Below are 13,003 nucleotides of genomic sequence, written 5' to 3'. Positions count from 1 at the left end.
TGCACAGGTCTTAGTTACAGCACAAGGGATCTTCACTCTTTCATTGCACCATGCATTTTGTTTTTTTAATTGCAGCATGCAGGATCTAGTTCCCTGGCCAGGGATGGAACAGGGCCCCCTGCAGTGGAAGCGTAGAGTCTTAACCACTGTACCACCAGGGAAGTCCCTAGAGATAGGTCTTTAATGAGGTAATAGGTAAGGTAAGTCACTTCAGTCGTGTCCGACTCTGTGCGACCCCGTAGACGGCAGCCCACCAGGCTCCCCCGTCCCTGGGATTCTCCAGGCAAGAACACTGGAGTGGGTTGCCATTTCCTTCTCCAGTGCATGAAAGTGAAAAGTGAAAGTGAAGTTGCTCAGTCGTGTCCGACTCTTAGCGACCCCATGGACTTCAGCCTACCAGGCTCCTCCATCCATGGGATTTTCCAGGCAAGAGTACTGGAGTGGGGTGCCATTGCCTTCTCCAGTATAAATGGTGTCCTTATAAGAAGAGGAGATTAGAACACGCACAAAAAAGGAAGACCATGCGAAGACGCAGAGAGACAACGGCCATCTATAAACCAAGGAGAGAATCCTCAGAAGAAATAAATCCTGCCAACTGACATCTTGATCTCAGACTTCTGGCTTCCATAAAGGTGATAAAATTAATTTTTCTGTCATTTCAGCCCCTCAGTCTGGGGTATTTTGTTATGCTGGCCCTTGCAAACTCATACAATTAACTTCAAATAATTCATAGGAAAAAAAAACTCGAATGGCTCTAATGAAAAAGACAGGCAATATGAGACTTCCGTGGTGTCCAGTGGTTAAGATTCTGAGCTTCCAGTGCAGGGGGCATGGGTTCCATCTCTGGTCAGGGAATTAAGATCCCATATGCTGCGTGGCACATGCAGCCAAAAATTTTTTTAACTGAAAAAAAAAAGATAGGCAATAGGTGTTGGGTGAAGATGTGGAGAAATTGGAACTCTTGTAATTGCCGAGGGGAACACAAAATGCTGTAGCCACTTTGGGAAACAGTCTGGCAGTTCCTCATAGAGTTACCATCTGGCAAGCCAATTGCATGGAGAAGGCAATGGCAACCCACTCCAGTACTCTTGCCTGGAAAATCCTGTGGACGGAGGAGCCTGGTGGGCTGCTCTCTATGGAGTCGCACAGAGTCAGACACGACTGAGCGACTTCACTTTCACTTTTCACTTTCGTGCACTGGAGAAGAAAATGGCAACCCACTCCAGTGTTCTTGCCTGGAGAATCCCAGGGACGGGGAAGCCTGGTGGGCTGCCGTCTATGGGGTCACACAGAGTCGGACACGACTGAAGCAACTTAGCAGCAGCAGCAAGCCAATTGCATGCCTAGGTTTCTACCCAAGAGAAATGAAAACATAACTTCACATAAAAACCTGTACATAAATTATTCATGGAATCAATCACAATAGCCAAAAGGGAGAAAGAGCACAAATGCCCATGGACAGATGAACAGATAAACGGACTGTGGTCCATCCGTACAATGGAATATTATTCAACCCTATAAAGGCATAAAATACTGATAGATGCACAATGGAGACGAACCTTGGAAACATTCTGCTAAGTGAAAGTAGTCACAAAAGGCCACATACTGTATAATTCTATTTATATGAAATGTCCAGAATAGGCAAATCCATGGAGACAGAAAGTTTCCAGGGGTTGGGGGAAGGGGAACTGACTGCGGATGGAGTTTCTTCTAAGGGGTATGAAAATGTTCTAAAATGAAGATTGTGGTTGTGGGGATGGTTCCACAACTCTGAATATTTTCAATATATTAAAAACATTTAACTATACACTTTAAGTGGGAGAACCATAAAGTATGGGAGTCTTATTTATTATAAGATTAAAAAAAAAAAAAAAGAAAAGCCTGCTACCATGAGGATTGTTAAATGTCAAAGGCTCGCTCTTCTCCCTCCCACCCACTCTTTCCCAACCTGCCTAAGGGTTCCAACTTCTCCTACCCATGTTGACACCAGCCATGCATTATAGTCCCATGCTTATAAACCAATCCTTCAGAGGAAACTTCAATAAGAACTACTGCCCCCAGAAGCCAGCTTCTTGTTTACAGACCTTAAGAGGAAAGGGGGCAGAGGTTTGAATAAAAAAAAAAAAAATGCCTAGAAGCAGAAGACAGGGCACATTTATGATCCTGAAGTGATCTCCAGAAAGGCTGGTCTGAACACCTCCATTAACTCTGAGATTACAGTGAACAATGCCAAGTGGGTTCCTTTTGAAGCCCATGTTCTACAAATGCCAATCCATTCCATGAAGCAGTTCCTCCACCATGAGGGAAGCGGGCAGCAAGGCAAAGCCACGGTTTCCTCTACAAGTTCAAAGCAACCATGGGGCCTGGCTGGGCTATTTCAAGGTGCCATGTGTGCAAGTACAGTCTGTGATCTGACAAATGACATTTATATTTCTGCCCATTTAGGGGAAAGTCAGCTCTGAAACCCCACGCATGTCCACAGATCGGGGAGCTAAAGGTAGAAGATGTGGAGGCAAATCCTTTTCAATCCTATGGCCACTTCAGTTCCCACTAAGCTTCAGACAGAATCAGAATTCAACACCCACAAGGAATTGGGTGCCTTCTCTCCATTAACAAGTCCACATTTAGGAAGATAATCAAAGATAATCAAAAAGGTTAACAGGATAACCCAGAACAGCAATGTCCAACAGAAACATAATGTGAGCCACATAAGTACTTGAAGCCACTCTTTAAAAGATAAAAAGAAACAGGTGAAATGAGTATTAATAATCCATTTTGTTTAATGGATTATCGGGCTTCCCTGGTCACAGATGGTAAAGAATCTGCCTGCAATGCAGGAGACCCAGGTTTGATTCCTGGGACGGGAAGATTCCCTGGAGGAGGGCATGGCAACCCACTCCAGTATTCTTGCCTGGAGAATTCCATGGACAGAGGAGCCTGGCAGGCTACAGTCCATGGGGTCACAAAGAGTCGGACACAATTGAGTGACTAACACACAAATATGATCATTTCAATGAGGGTTGCCAGATTCAGCAAATAAAAATACAGCCATATTACATTTCAGAAAAGAACAAGAACTTTTTTAGCATAAATATATCCCATGTAATATATGGGACATATTAAACTAAAAAGCTGTCTGTTTAATTGTCTGAAAATCTGAAGTTCAAATTTAAATGAGCTTCCTTTTTCAAATCTGGCAACCCTAATTTCAACATGCAATCAATATATGCGGTATTGTACACTGTTATTTTTTATATTGTCTTTAAAATCTGTTATGTATATTATACCGGCAGCACCTCTTAATTTAAGCTTGCTGTATCTAAAGTGCTTAATAGCCACACATGGCTCATGGCCTTTTGGACAGTACAGATTGAGAAAGTTCCTTTCAGTGTTTTTTATAACAGTAAAAAATCAGAAATTAGCAAAATACCCATCAACAGGAAGGCTGCTTAGTTTACAACCAACATTTGGAGAACTTACCATGAGTCAGCCCTCGTCCTATGGACTCTGCATGTGTTATTTTTAGTCCTCACAATGACCACTCAAAGTAGGTGCCGGTATAACACCTTTCTACAAATGAGGAAGCAAGGCTCTTGGAACTCATATGACTTGCTCAAGAAAGTGAGGAAGCCAAGACAGACTGATGACAGATGAATGGGTTCACATATATATATCCCACCCTAGATACACCAAGATGTTATTGGTTTTCTCTGGACGGAAGACACTGGGGCAGGTATTGGTTGAAAGTTAGGTCTCCGCTGTCAGTTAGACCTATGTTTGCATCCTCGGCTCTGCCAAGTAACCTAACAAGTAACTTCGCCTTTTTAAGCCTCGGTTTCCCCATTGGTAAAACAAATCATAAGTCTATTCACTGGATTGTGGGAGTCTAAATAAAACAGGGCATGTAGAGGACTAAGTTCTCAGTGACAGTACTACTACTCTTCTCAGCATCCTTGTCCATTCCTGTTTGATTAGATTTTTCATGGTAAGCATCAACCCTTCCTATGGTTTTTGTTTTTTGGTCACACTGCAAGGCATGCAGGATATTAATTCTCTGACCAGGGACTGAACCTGTGTCCCTTGCAGTGGAAGCACAGAGTCCTACCCACTGGACTTCCAGGGAATTCCCAAGGATCCATTTAGAAAGAGGAAAAAATTTAACTTTGAAAAGAGGAGAAAACAGATTTCCTGTGGTGAAACAGGGATTTCACTGTGGTCTAGTGGCTAAGACTCTGCTCCCAATGCAGGGGGCCTGGGTTTGGTCCCTGGTGAGGGAACAAGATACTACATGCTGCAACTAAAGATTCCACGTGCCTCAACTAAAACAGACACAGTCAAATACATAAAAATTTTTTTTAAAAAAGGAGAAAACAGCCCATGAAGCAGCTGGAGGACAAAGGAAGGACGGAGATAGAGAAGCAAGGAGAGAGGGGAGGAAAAGAAGAAAGATCACCTAGTGACAGGCAAAGGTGAGGTATCATTTCCCTGCAGTTTTCTGCGTGACCACAAAGGGGCACTGCCTGCAGTTTCCACAGCAAGGGGAAATGATCCCCCTTGGAAAAACAAAAACTTGCAAGGAAAAAAAATCACCAGCACCATTCATATGGACTCGGAGGCCTCTCCCTGGAGTTCCCCCTGAAAAGCTGCCGACATTCATCTTACAGGAGATGTGAAAAAGCAGTGGATACGGTCTCCCAGCTGTGGGTGATCTGTGTCTTACCTTTGGAGTCTTCTTTGGCCAAGTGACTACGGGGACCCCAGTGATGGCCAGACTGGGGTCGTCCTCCGCGTGCTCCTTCAGGACATTCTGTAGTCAAGCAAAGGAGCCATATTAGCCCAGGGTACAGGAGATGTCTCTGAAGGGAGTGGAGGCTGGCCCTTACCCAGCAAAAGACAAAGTTCTCTGCAGCTTCACTGCCTGCCCCCTGACTCCACCAATACTTACATGCTCAATAGAAACCAAGTTGCCAGGGTTCCCCAGGCTCCGTAAAACACAAAACATCCCCTTCTCCAAAAAAGTTTTTAAAAAGCAAATCGCCCACCTCCCTGAGACTTCCACGAACATATTGCTCACTGACCATACGACAACAAACATTTGTCCAGAGCACCAAAGACTCTCATGGACCCAGCCTCCTTTAATCCTTACACCGTCCTCTGGGAGGTGCTTGCTGGGCAGCGGTCTAATAAATCCTCTAACGTACAAGAATTCAACTATGTCCTCAGAGAAACAAACAAAGCAAACATGAGGTCTCACCGATGAGCCCTGACTCTGGTTTTTCACCAGTCAGCAAGTATGCCCTAGGTCCTCTCATCCTGGTGTGTAAAGACATGTCTTTGTTTTTTGCATCAAGGTCCCTAAACATAAGTACTCAGTCAACTGGACAAATGATGGCAGAAAAAAATGGGCTGTGATGGACACAGCTGGACTTTGTGCGGGTCTCCCTCGTGGCACTTCATGGTCACTCCTTTGTAGGTGGTTTCAATGCTTTACAGGGTAATCCTGACTTTAGCAGCTTTTGGTGTTGTGTGCAGCCAACTGCAGAACCTCATCAAGGTGTAAGATGTCACTCCGCTGAATTATCCCTATCCAGTAAGGCAACCAAGATTCAGAAATGCTCAAAGGACTTGGATGCCATCCCAGACCAAGAGGGCAGAGCCTTGAACCCTGCTCTCCGGCACCAGACTTCCTGCCCCATGACCATGTCATGGGATGCATCCACATGGGATTTGGGGCTGAATCCGCACCATACCATAAGAAAGTGTTGAGGGATGGACAGGGAACTGTTACTGGTTTATTCTGACCCCAACCACTAATTTTTGGATTGCACAAAAAACACTCCTGCAGAGACATCCAAGGACGGAGTAAGTTGCATAGCAGCACTTAACAGGAAGTGCAAAAGAGCTCAGAAGATAAATGTAGGTGAAGATGATTTTAACTCACTTTCCCTAGTCTTCACCAGAAAGAATCCCATTCACTTCTAATTTATTCTCCTGATTTTCCTGCTTTAATTTTCAATTGGTTGCCTGATTTTTCAAACCGTGCTTTATTACCTCAAACACGCCTGAATAACTCCCTCCTCTTCCCACGGAAGGAGACCAACAGCAAGGTCAGGGGCTTGGGCTCCGGGTTCAATTCTCAGCACGTACAACTTTCTCCAAGTCCAACAGTCAACGTCAATGATTTATAAACGCTGTTTTTATAAAATGTCTTGGTTCACTGCGATATCCCCCAGCCTTACACAATGACTAACCTACGGGAAGCCTCCAGTAAATATCTTAAAAAAATGAAGCCACAAATCCCCAAAGAGGGACTTTCTGCTGAATGTCTGACCTCAAATCTGTCAAGGTTGACACACACAAGCAAACTCTGAGAGACTATCACAGCCAAGGGGTGAGAGAAAGCACACAAGGAAAAACTGAGGAAAAGTGAATAAATTATACACTTAACAACAATGTATCAATAATGTTTCATTAGAAGTAACAAATGCACCATATTAAGGTAGGATGTTAGTAACTTGGGGAAATAGGGTGTAGGGTATGTGGAAACTCTGTATTATGTGCAGAATTTTTCTGAAAATCTAAAACTGTTCTAAAACACAAATCAACAATTACACTTCTAAAACAATTTTAAAATAATTTTAAAACAATAGCGATGAGAAAATAATCATTTTAAAAATGCTAATAAGACAGTAGTAACAGTTACAATAAAGGAAAACAGGATTCTTAGGCTGCCAATTTTGCTAACACCTATGCAGCATATTTAAAAAATAATACAACAGAAGGGAAACAAGCAGACACGATTCATCTCCGGTATGGACTTCACATGGAGCATCAGAGGCAACCAAAAGCTGGGGCAGTGGCAGCGATCATGCCTGGAGGAGGGAGTATTTGATCACTAACATTGTTTTTTGTTTGTTTGTTTTGGGGTTTTTTGGATGCACCACCAAATCTTAGTTCCCCAGTCAAGGATAAAGAACCCGTGACCCCAGCAATGGAAGTGCAGAGTCCTAACCACTGGATTGCCAGGGAATTTCCACTGACGTTGTTTAGAACTGCCAATTCCTGGTGATGATAAAAAGCAAATCAACTTTTTATCAGCTTCATTTTTTAAATTATGGCTTTCACAAACACTGCACCCCTCAGAAGTTGCATCCGAATGGGCCATTTCCACAGCCCTCTCCCCACCTTGGTCCACCTCTAGGAGTAGGTGGAAGCAGCCAGGTTGAGAGAATGTACACATCAGGAGGGCAGGCACCTCACATTGTGTTGAATGAAAGGATGGGAGTAAGAGGCCCTGAGGTCTTGCTCCGCAGCGGGCACCATAATAAACATCGCATGTCCACACTCTCATCCAATCCTCTTGGCCACCCTGTGGGATGAACGACCATTTCCACAGGGCAGATGAGAAGGGCAGGGCTCAAGGGGGGAAGGGAACTGCTGACTAGCACTCAGCCAGGAAGGACTGGAGGCTCTTGATGACCTTGGCTCTTTAACCTTGGCATCATTCAGCCCGTCTCTGAAAAGGGAATGGAACCATGTTCACAGTAACACTGTTCACAACAGCCAAACAGCAGGAACAACCCAAGTGTCCACGGATGGATAAATGGATAACATACAACCCATGGAATATTATACAGCCTGAAAAAGGAAGGGAATTCTGTCACATGCTATAACAACGATAAACCTGAACGACGTTACGCTCAGTGAAATAAGCCAAACACAAAAGGACAAGAACCACATGAAGCCACTAATATGAGGTGCCTAAAGCAGTAAATTCATAAAAGCGTAAAGTAGAAAGCTGGTAGCCATGGGTGGGGGGAGGGGACAAGTGGGGAGTTACTGTTTAATGGATATGGAGGGGATTTTCTTACTTTAATTTTTTTTCTGGATATAGTTTTAAGTTCAGGAAGATCAAAAAGCTCTGGCTATGGATGGTGATGGTTGCACAACAATGGAAATGTACTTAATGTCACTGAACTGAATGCTTAAACATGGTTAAAATTTTATGTTATGTATATTTTACCACTGGCTGAGGGGTGAAGAATCCACTCGCCAAAGCAAGGGACTCAGGTTCAATGCCTGGGTCAGAAAGATCCCCTGGAGGAGGACATGGCAACCCACTCCAGTATTCTTGCCTAGGAAATGCCATGGACAGAGGAGCCTGGTGGGCTACAGTCCACGGGGCTGCAAAACAGTGCAGACACTACTTTGCAACTAAACAACAATATTTCTAACTATTATATTTTAAAATATTTTTATCTATTTTTAACTGGGGAGGAAGAAGTGGGGCAAAGCAGTCCCTCCCTAAGGAATGGATCCAGGACTTCCCTGAATGGTGGTCCAGTGGTTGGAAATCTGCCTGCCAATGCAGGGAACATGGGTTCGATCCCTGGTTGGGGAAGATTCCACATGTTGAGGAGTAACTAAGCTGGCGAACCACAACTGCTGAGCCTGAGGCATGCCTAGAGCCCATGCTCCACAACAAGGAAGCCTCCACCCTGAGAAGTCCACGTACCACAACAAAGAGCAGCACTCTCTCGCCGCAACTAGACAAAGGCTCCCTGCAGCGACAAAGACCCAGCACAGCCATTAATAAATAAAGGAATGGATTCAAGACCTTCTAGAAAGTACAAGTTGGGCACATACTACCTCTCCAGTTAAACTTTTGCTGTTATGCCTGGGACGACACTAGTTTTGGAGTCAGAAGATCTAGGACAACCTGTGGGATCTCGGGTAAGCCACAGCTTCCTAACGTGTGGCCCTGGGGTGGAGCAGCGATGTCTGCACCCTGATAGGAGGCTACAAAGCTGGAGGTAATTTTACTACCATTCTTAGGAACATTTGTTGAGTGCTTGCCCTAAACGTTAAAATGATCTCAACTGGGAGACTTCCCTGGTGGTCCAGTGGTAAAGAATCCACCTTCTATGCAGGGGATATGGGTTCAATCCCTGGTCTGTGAACTAAGATCTCACACGCTGTGGGGCAACGAGGCCCACAGGCCACAACTAGAGAAACCTGCACGCTGCAATAAAGACCTAGCAAGCGCGGCCAAAAAAGAAAAAAAAAAATCCTACCTGTGGGGTAGGACTGATTCTCCCTGTTTCACAAAAGCAGAAACTAAACTTGAGAGGTTCACTGATATAGTTCAAGGTCACAGAGCTGAGCGGTGGGCAGAGCCGGCATTGACCTGGTCCATCTGATGACAAGCCTAAAGAGTAACACTGGGCGGTAAAGCCTCAGGAGATCATGGCAGCAACCTCTCCAGCTGATCCTACCCCATTATTAAAAAGACACCTAGGAGAAAATCTGGGCTTAGAGTTACCATTCAACTCGCAAATACAGAAATGAATCACAGTCACCTGTTCCTTGCCAAGAAGAGAGAGAACTAATTTGACTACTAATGCCTTTACAAAGCATCTCAAACAGCTCCCCCAAATCACAGAAGAGGTCTGTGCCCCCCATATCACAGAAGAGGCTTCCATGACCAAATTGGGCCTGCACAACCATGAAGTTTTGCTGACATTTCATGGTTCTTACTAACCCATATGAATTTCACACCCTCCTCCACAATACATCAGTTTGTTTTTTCTAAAAATGTTTCCTGCCCACCCCCCAAAATCATTAACACAAAAAGAGCTTTTCAGGAAGATAGTGCATGTGTAACCAAAGCTTATATGGTTATGAATACATGTACAGATATCTGGCCATGTGGTTGGGAGGGGGCGGGGCAGAGGACTTCCACAGGACTTTCTGCCCCCACCCCCCATCCCAACCTTTAACTCTAGGCTAGGCATGACAAACTCAAATGCCTCCAGGAACCAATCAGGTAAAGTGAAAAATATAAATGGACCAGAAAGACAGAGAGTGGTGTGGTCACCTGTGGCAAACTAGAGATCACATGCCCTATTTAAAGATAGCAGATGCTTTCTAATTTCAACCTACTAACCTCCTGTGGGAATGAAAGCCCCACTAGATCTCTGATTTTCAGAAGAAACCAAAGATCCAGAGTTTTATTTGAAATCTTTCCAATTTCAAATGTTGGCAACTGACTGAAAATTTAAAAAAAAATAAAAAACAAACAACACTTGTGAGCCAAATGTATCTGTGGGCTGTCTTGGGCCACGGGGTGACCAGTTTACAAAGACTACTCTGCGTATGATTGAAAATAGTTGCCTTGGTTTGGTTTGAGTTTCCTTCTGAACTGTCTCAAGATTTCCTGTCATTTCACTATCAGAGCTGGAGTCAGTGACTCACAAGCATTCAAGTGAGGCAGGCCTCTTTAGAGGAATGTCTGGTTACAAAAATCTATTACTGAAGTCATAGGTATTATTAATAATTAAGACATAATTATAAATAATAATTAAAATTAATAGACACCTCCCCAAGTATCCCTCAGTCGGGGATCTCACACACTTCCTGAAGGAAGCGATACCTCTCCACATGTGGCTGTCAGTGGCCACCAGGGGGCGCTCGGGGCTCTGTCCCTCACGGAAGTATTGTGTTTTCATTTGTATGTGACAGGCTGCAGGAAGAGGAGATTATTCTAATTGGACATTTTCTCTCTGAGAAATAAATTGCGCTGAAGGGAATCATGTCACTGGCTTCCCTGGGCTCTGCCAGAATTTATACACTCCCTGGGGCTCTTAGAAGCAGAGACGAGGAGGCCTGGGTGCCTGTACCAGCCCAGCACTCTTGGGTTATACCATACAAGCCTTTTAGTAGGAAGCCACAGGGCCAGGTTTCTAGAAAGAGAAAGACTGGGGTCACCAGGCCCTTTCTGCTAGAAACTGCCCTGCTTTTGACCTAACAAGATAACCACAGACAATGGATAAGCTGGGCTTCCACTCTTCCTGATGCCAACTTCTCTCGAAAAGCTTAATTAGTCAACAATGGATTCAGGCCCCATGCTCCTCAGAATGTGGCATTAATAATTAGAAACTGCATCTATAACTGTGACTAAAAATACCAACACTGTGACAGTAAAGCAGAGGCAAGCATCAGGAAAGAAGCCCTAACCACAGGCCTGTAGAGGGAGAGCAACACGGCATGGAGTAGCTCAGGCTGCTGTTGGGGAACTCGGCAGTCTCAGGGGTCCCTCCTGGCCACAGGTAAGGACCCCTGTAAGCAGGCATCAATGCACCTTGGGTCTCCCAAGATCCCTCCCTCCACCCCAGCCCAACCATCTTGTTCAGTTCAGTCGCTCAGTCGTGTCTTGACTCTTTGCGACCCCATGAACTGCAGCACGCCAGGCCTCCCTGTCCATCACCAACTCCCAGAGCCTATCCAAACTCATGTCCATTGAGTCGGTGATGCCATCCAACCATCTCATCCTCTGTCATCCTATTCTCCTCCTGCCTTTAATCTTTCCCAGCATCAGGGTCTTTTCAAATGAGTCAGCTCTTTGCATCAGGTGGCCAAGTATTGGAGTTTCAGCTTCAACATCAGTCCTTCCAATGAACACCCAGGACTGATCTCCTTTAGGATGGACTGCTTGGATCTCCTTGCAGTCCAAGGGACTCCCAACAGTCTTCTCCAACACCACAGTTCAAAAGCATCAATTCTTTAGTGCTCAGCTTTCTTTATAGTCCAACTTCACATCCATACATGACTATTGCAAAAACCATAACCTTGACTAGATGGACCTTTGTTGGCAAAGTAATGTCTCTGCTTTTTAATATGCTGTCTAAGTTGGTCATAACTTTCCTGCCAAGGAATAAGCATCTTTTAATTTCATGGCTGCAATCACCATCTGCAGTGATTTTGGAGCCCAAAAAAATAAAGTCTGACACTGTTTCCCATCTATTTGCCATGAAGTGATGGGACCAGATGCCATGATCTTAGTTTTCTGAATGTTGAGCTTTAAGCCAACTTTTTCACTCTCCTCTTTCACTTTCATCAAGAGGCTCTTTAGTTCTTCTTGTGCCTGCCTATAAAAACCCATCTGTACTGTGCTGAACTGCATCTCTCAAGAAGATATGTTCAGGGAATTCCCTGGTGGTCCAGTGGTTAGGACTCTGTGCTTTCACTGCCAAGGGCCCAGGTTCAACCCCTGGGTCACGGAACTGCATAAGCCCCGAAGTATGGACAAAAATAAATAAATAAAGATATGTTCAAGTCCTAATTCCTGGTACCTGTGAATGTGACCTTACTTGGAAAAAGGGTCTTAGCAGATGTAATTAGTTAAGGGGTCTCAAGAAGTAATTTTGGATAGGGTAGACCCTACATCCAGTGACTGATGTCTTTATCAAAGAAAGGAGGGGGGCTTCCCTGATGGCTCAGTGGTAAAGAATCCACCTGTCAATGCAGGAGTCGCGGGTTTGGTTCCTGATCTGGGACTATCCCACATGCCTCGGAGCAACTAAGCCCATGTGCCACAACTACTGAGCCTGTGCTCTGGAGCCTGGAGCCACAACTACTGAAGACCGTGTACCCTAGCGCTTGTGCTTCGCAACAAGAGAAGCAACTGCAATGAGAAGCCTGTGTACCACAACGAAGAGTAGTCCCTGCTTGCCACAATTAGAGAATAGTCCACACAGCAACAAAAACCCAGCACAGCAAAAAATAAATAAAATTGTTTTAAAAATAAGAGAAAGGAGAGATTTGAACAGAGACATAAAGGAGAAGGCCATGGGAAGACAGAGGCAGAGACGGGAAGGACACAACCACAAGCTAAAGAACTCCAGGCAATACCAGAATCTGGAAGAGCAAGGAAGGATCCTCCCCAGAGCCTTCCCAGGGAGCACACCTCGATTTCTGACTTTTAGCCTCTGGAACTGTTAGAGAATCAATTTCTATTGTTTTAATCACCAAGTTTGTGGTCATTTGTTATGGCAGCCCACAGAAAACGAACACACCATATGATGTCATAGTGCATCACAATTAAAGGGAGCTTCCCTGGTGGCTCAGTGATAAAGAATCTGCCTGCCAATGCATGAGACTCGGATTCGATCCCTGAGTAGGGAAGATTCCCCTGGGGAAGGAAATGGCAACCCACTCCAGTATT

The 13,003-nt window shown here is 44.7% G+C and overlaps 1 protein-coding gene across 10 annotated transcripts in view; it reads right to left on the bottom strand.

The window, feature by feature from the left end:
* Positions 1-13,003, bottom strand: part of KDM2B (lysine demethylase 2B) — a 118,710-nt gene that overhangs the window by 39,983 nt on the left and 65,724 nt on the right. For all 10 annotated transcript variants that reach the window (XM_059876377.1, XM_059876375.1, XM_005217983.5 and 7 more), the window contains one exon: positions 4,721-4,807. In XM_059876377.1, coding sequence (XP_059732360.1) covers positions 4,721-4,807 — 87 coding nt within the window. The remainder of the gene's footprint in view (positions 1-4,720; positions 4,808-13,003) is intronic.

The sequence above is a fragment of the Bos taurus genome, chromosome 17 (assembly GCF_002263795.3).
Source record: "Bos taurus isolate L1 Dominette 01449 registration number 42190680 breed Hereford chromosome 17, ARS-UCD2.0, whole genome shotgun sequence".
NCBI classification, from domain to species: Eukaryota; Metazoa; Chordata; class Mammalia; order Artiodactyla; family Bovidae; genus Bos; species Bos taurus.
The sequence above is the reverse complement of the archived record's forward strand: the minus strand, read 5'-3'. Positions and strand labels throughout refer to the sequence as shown.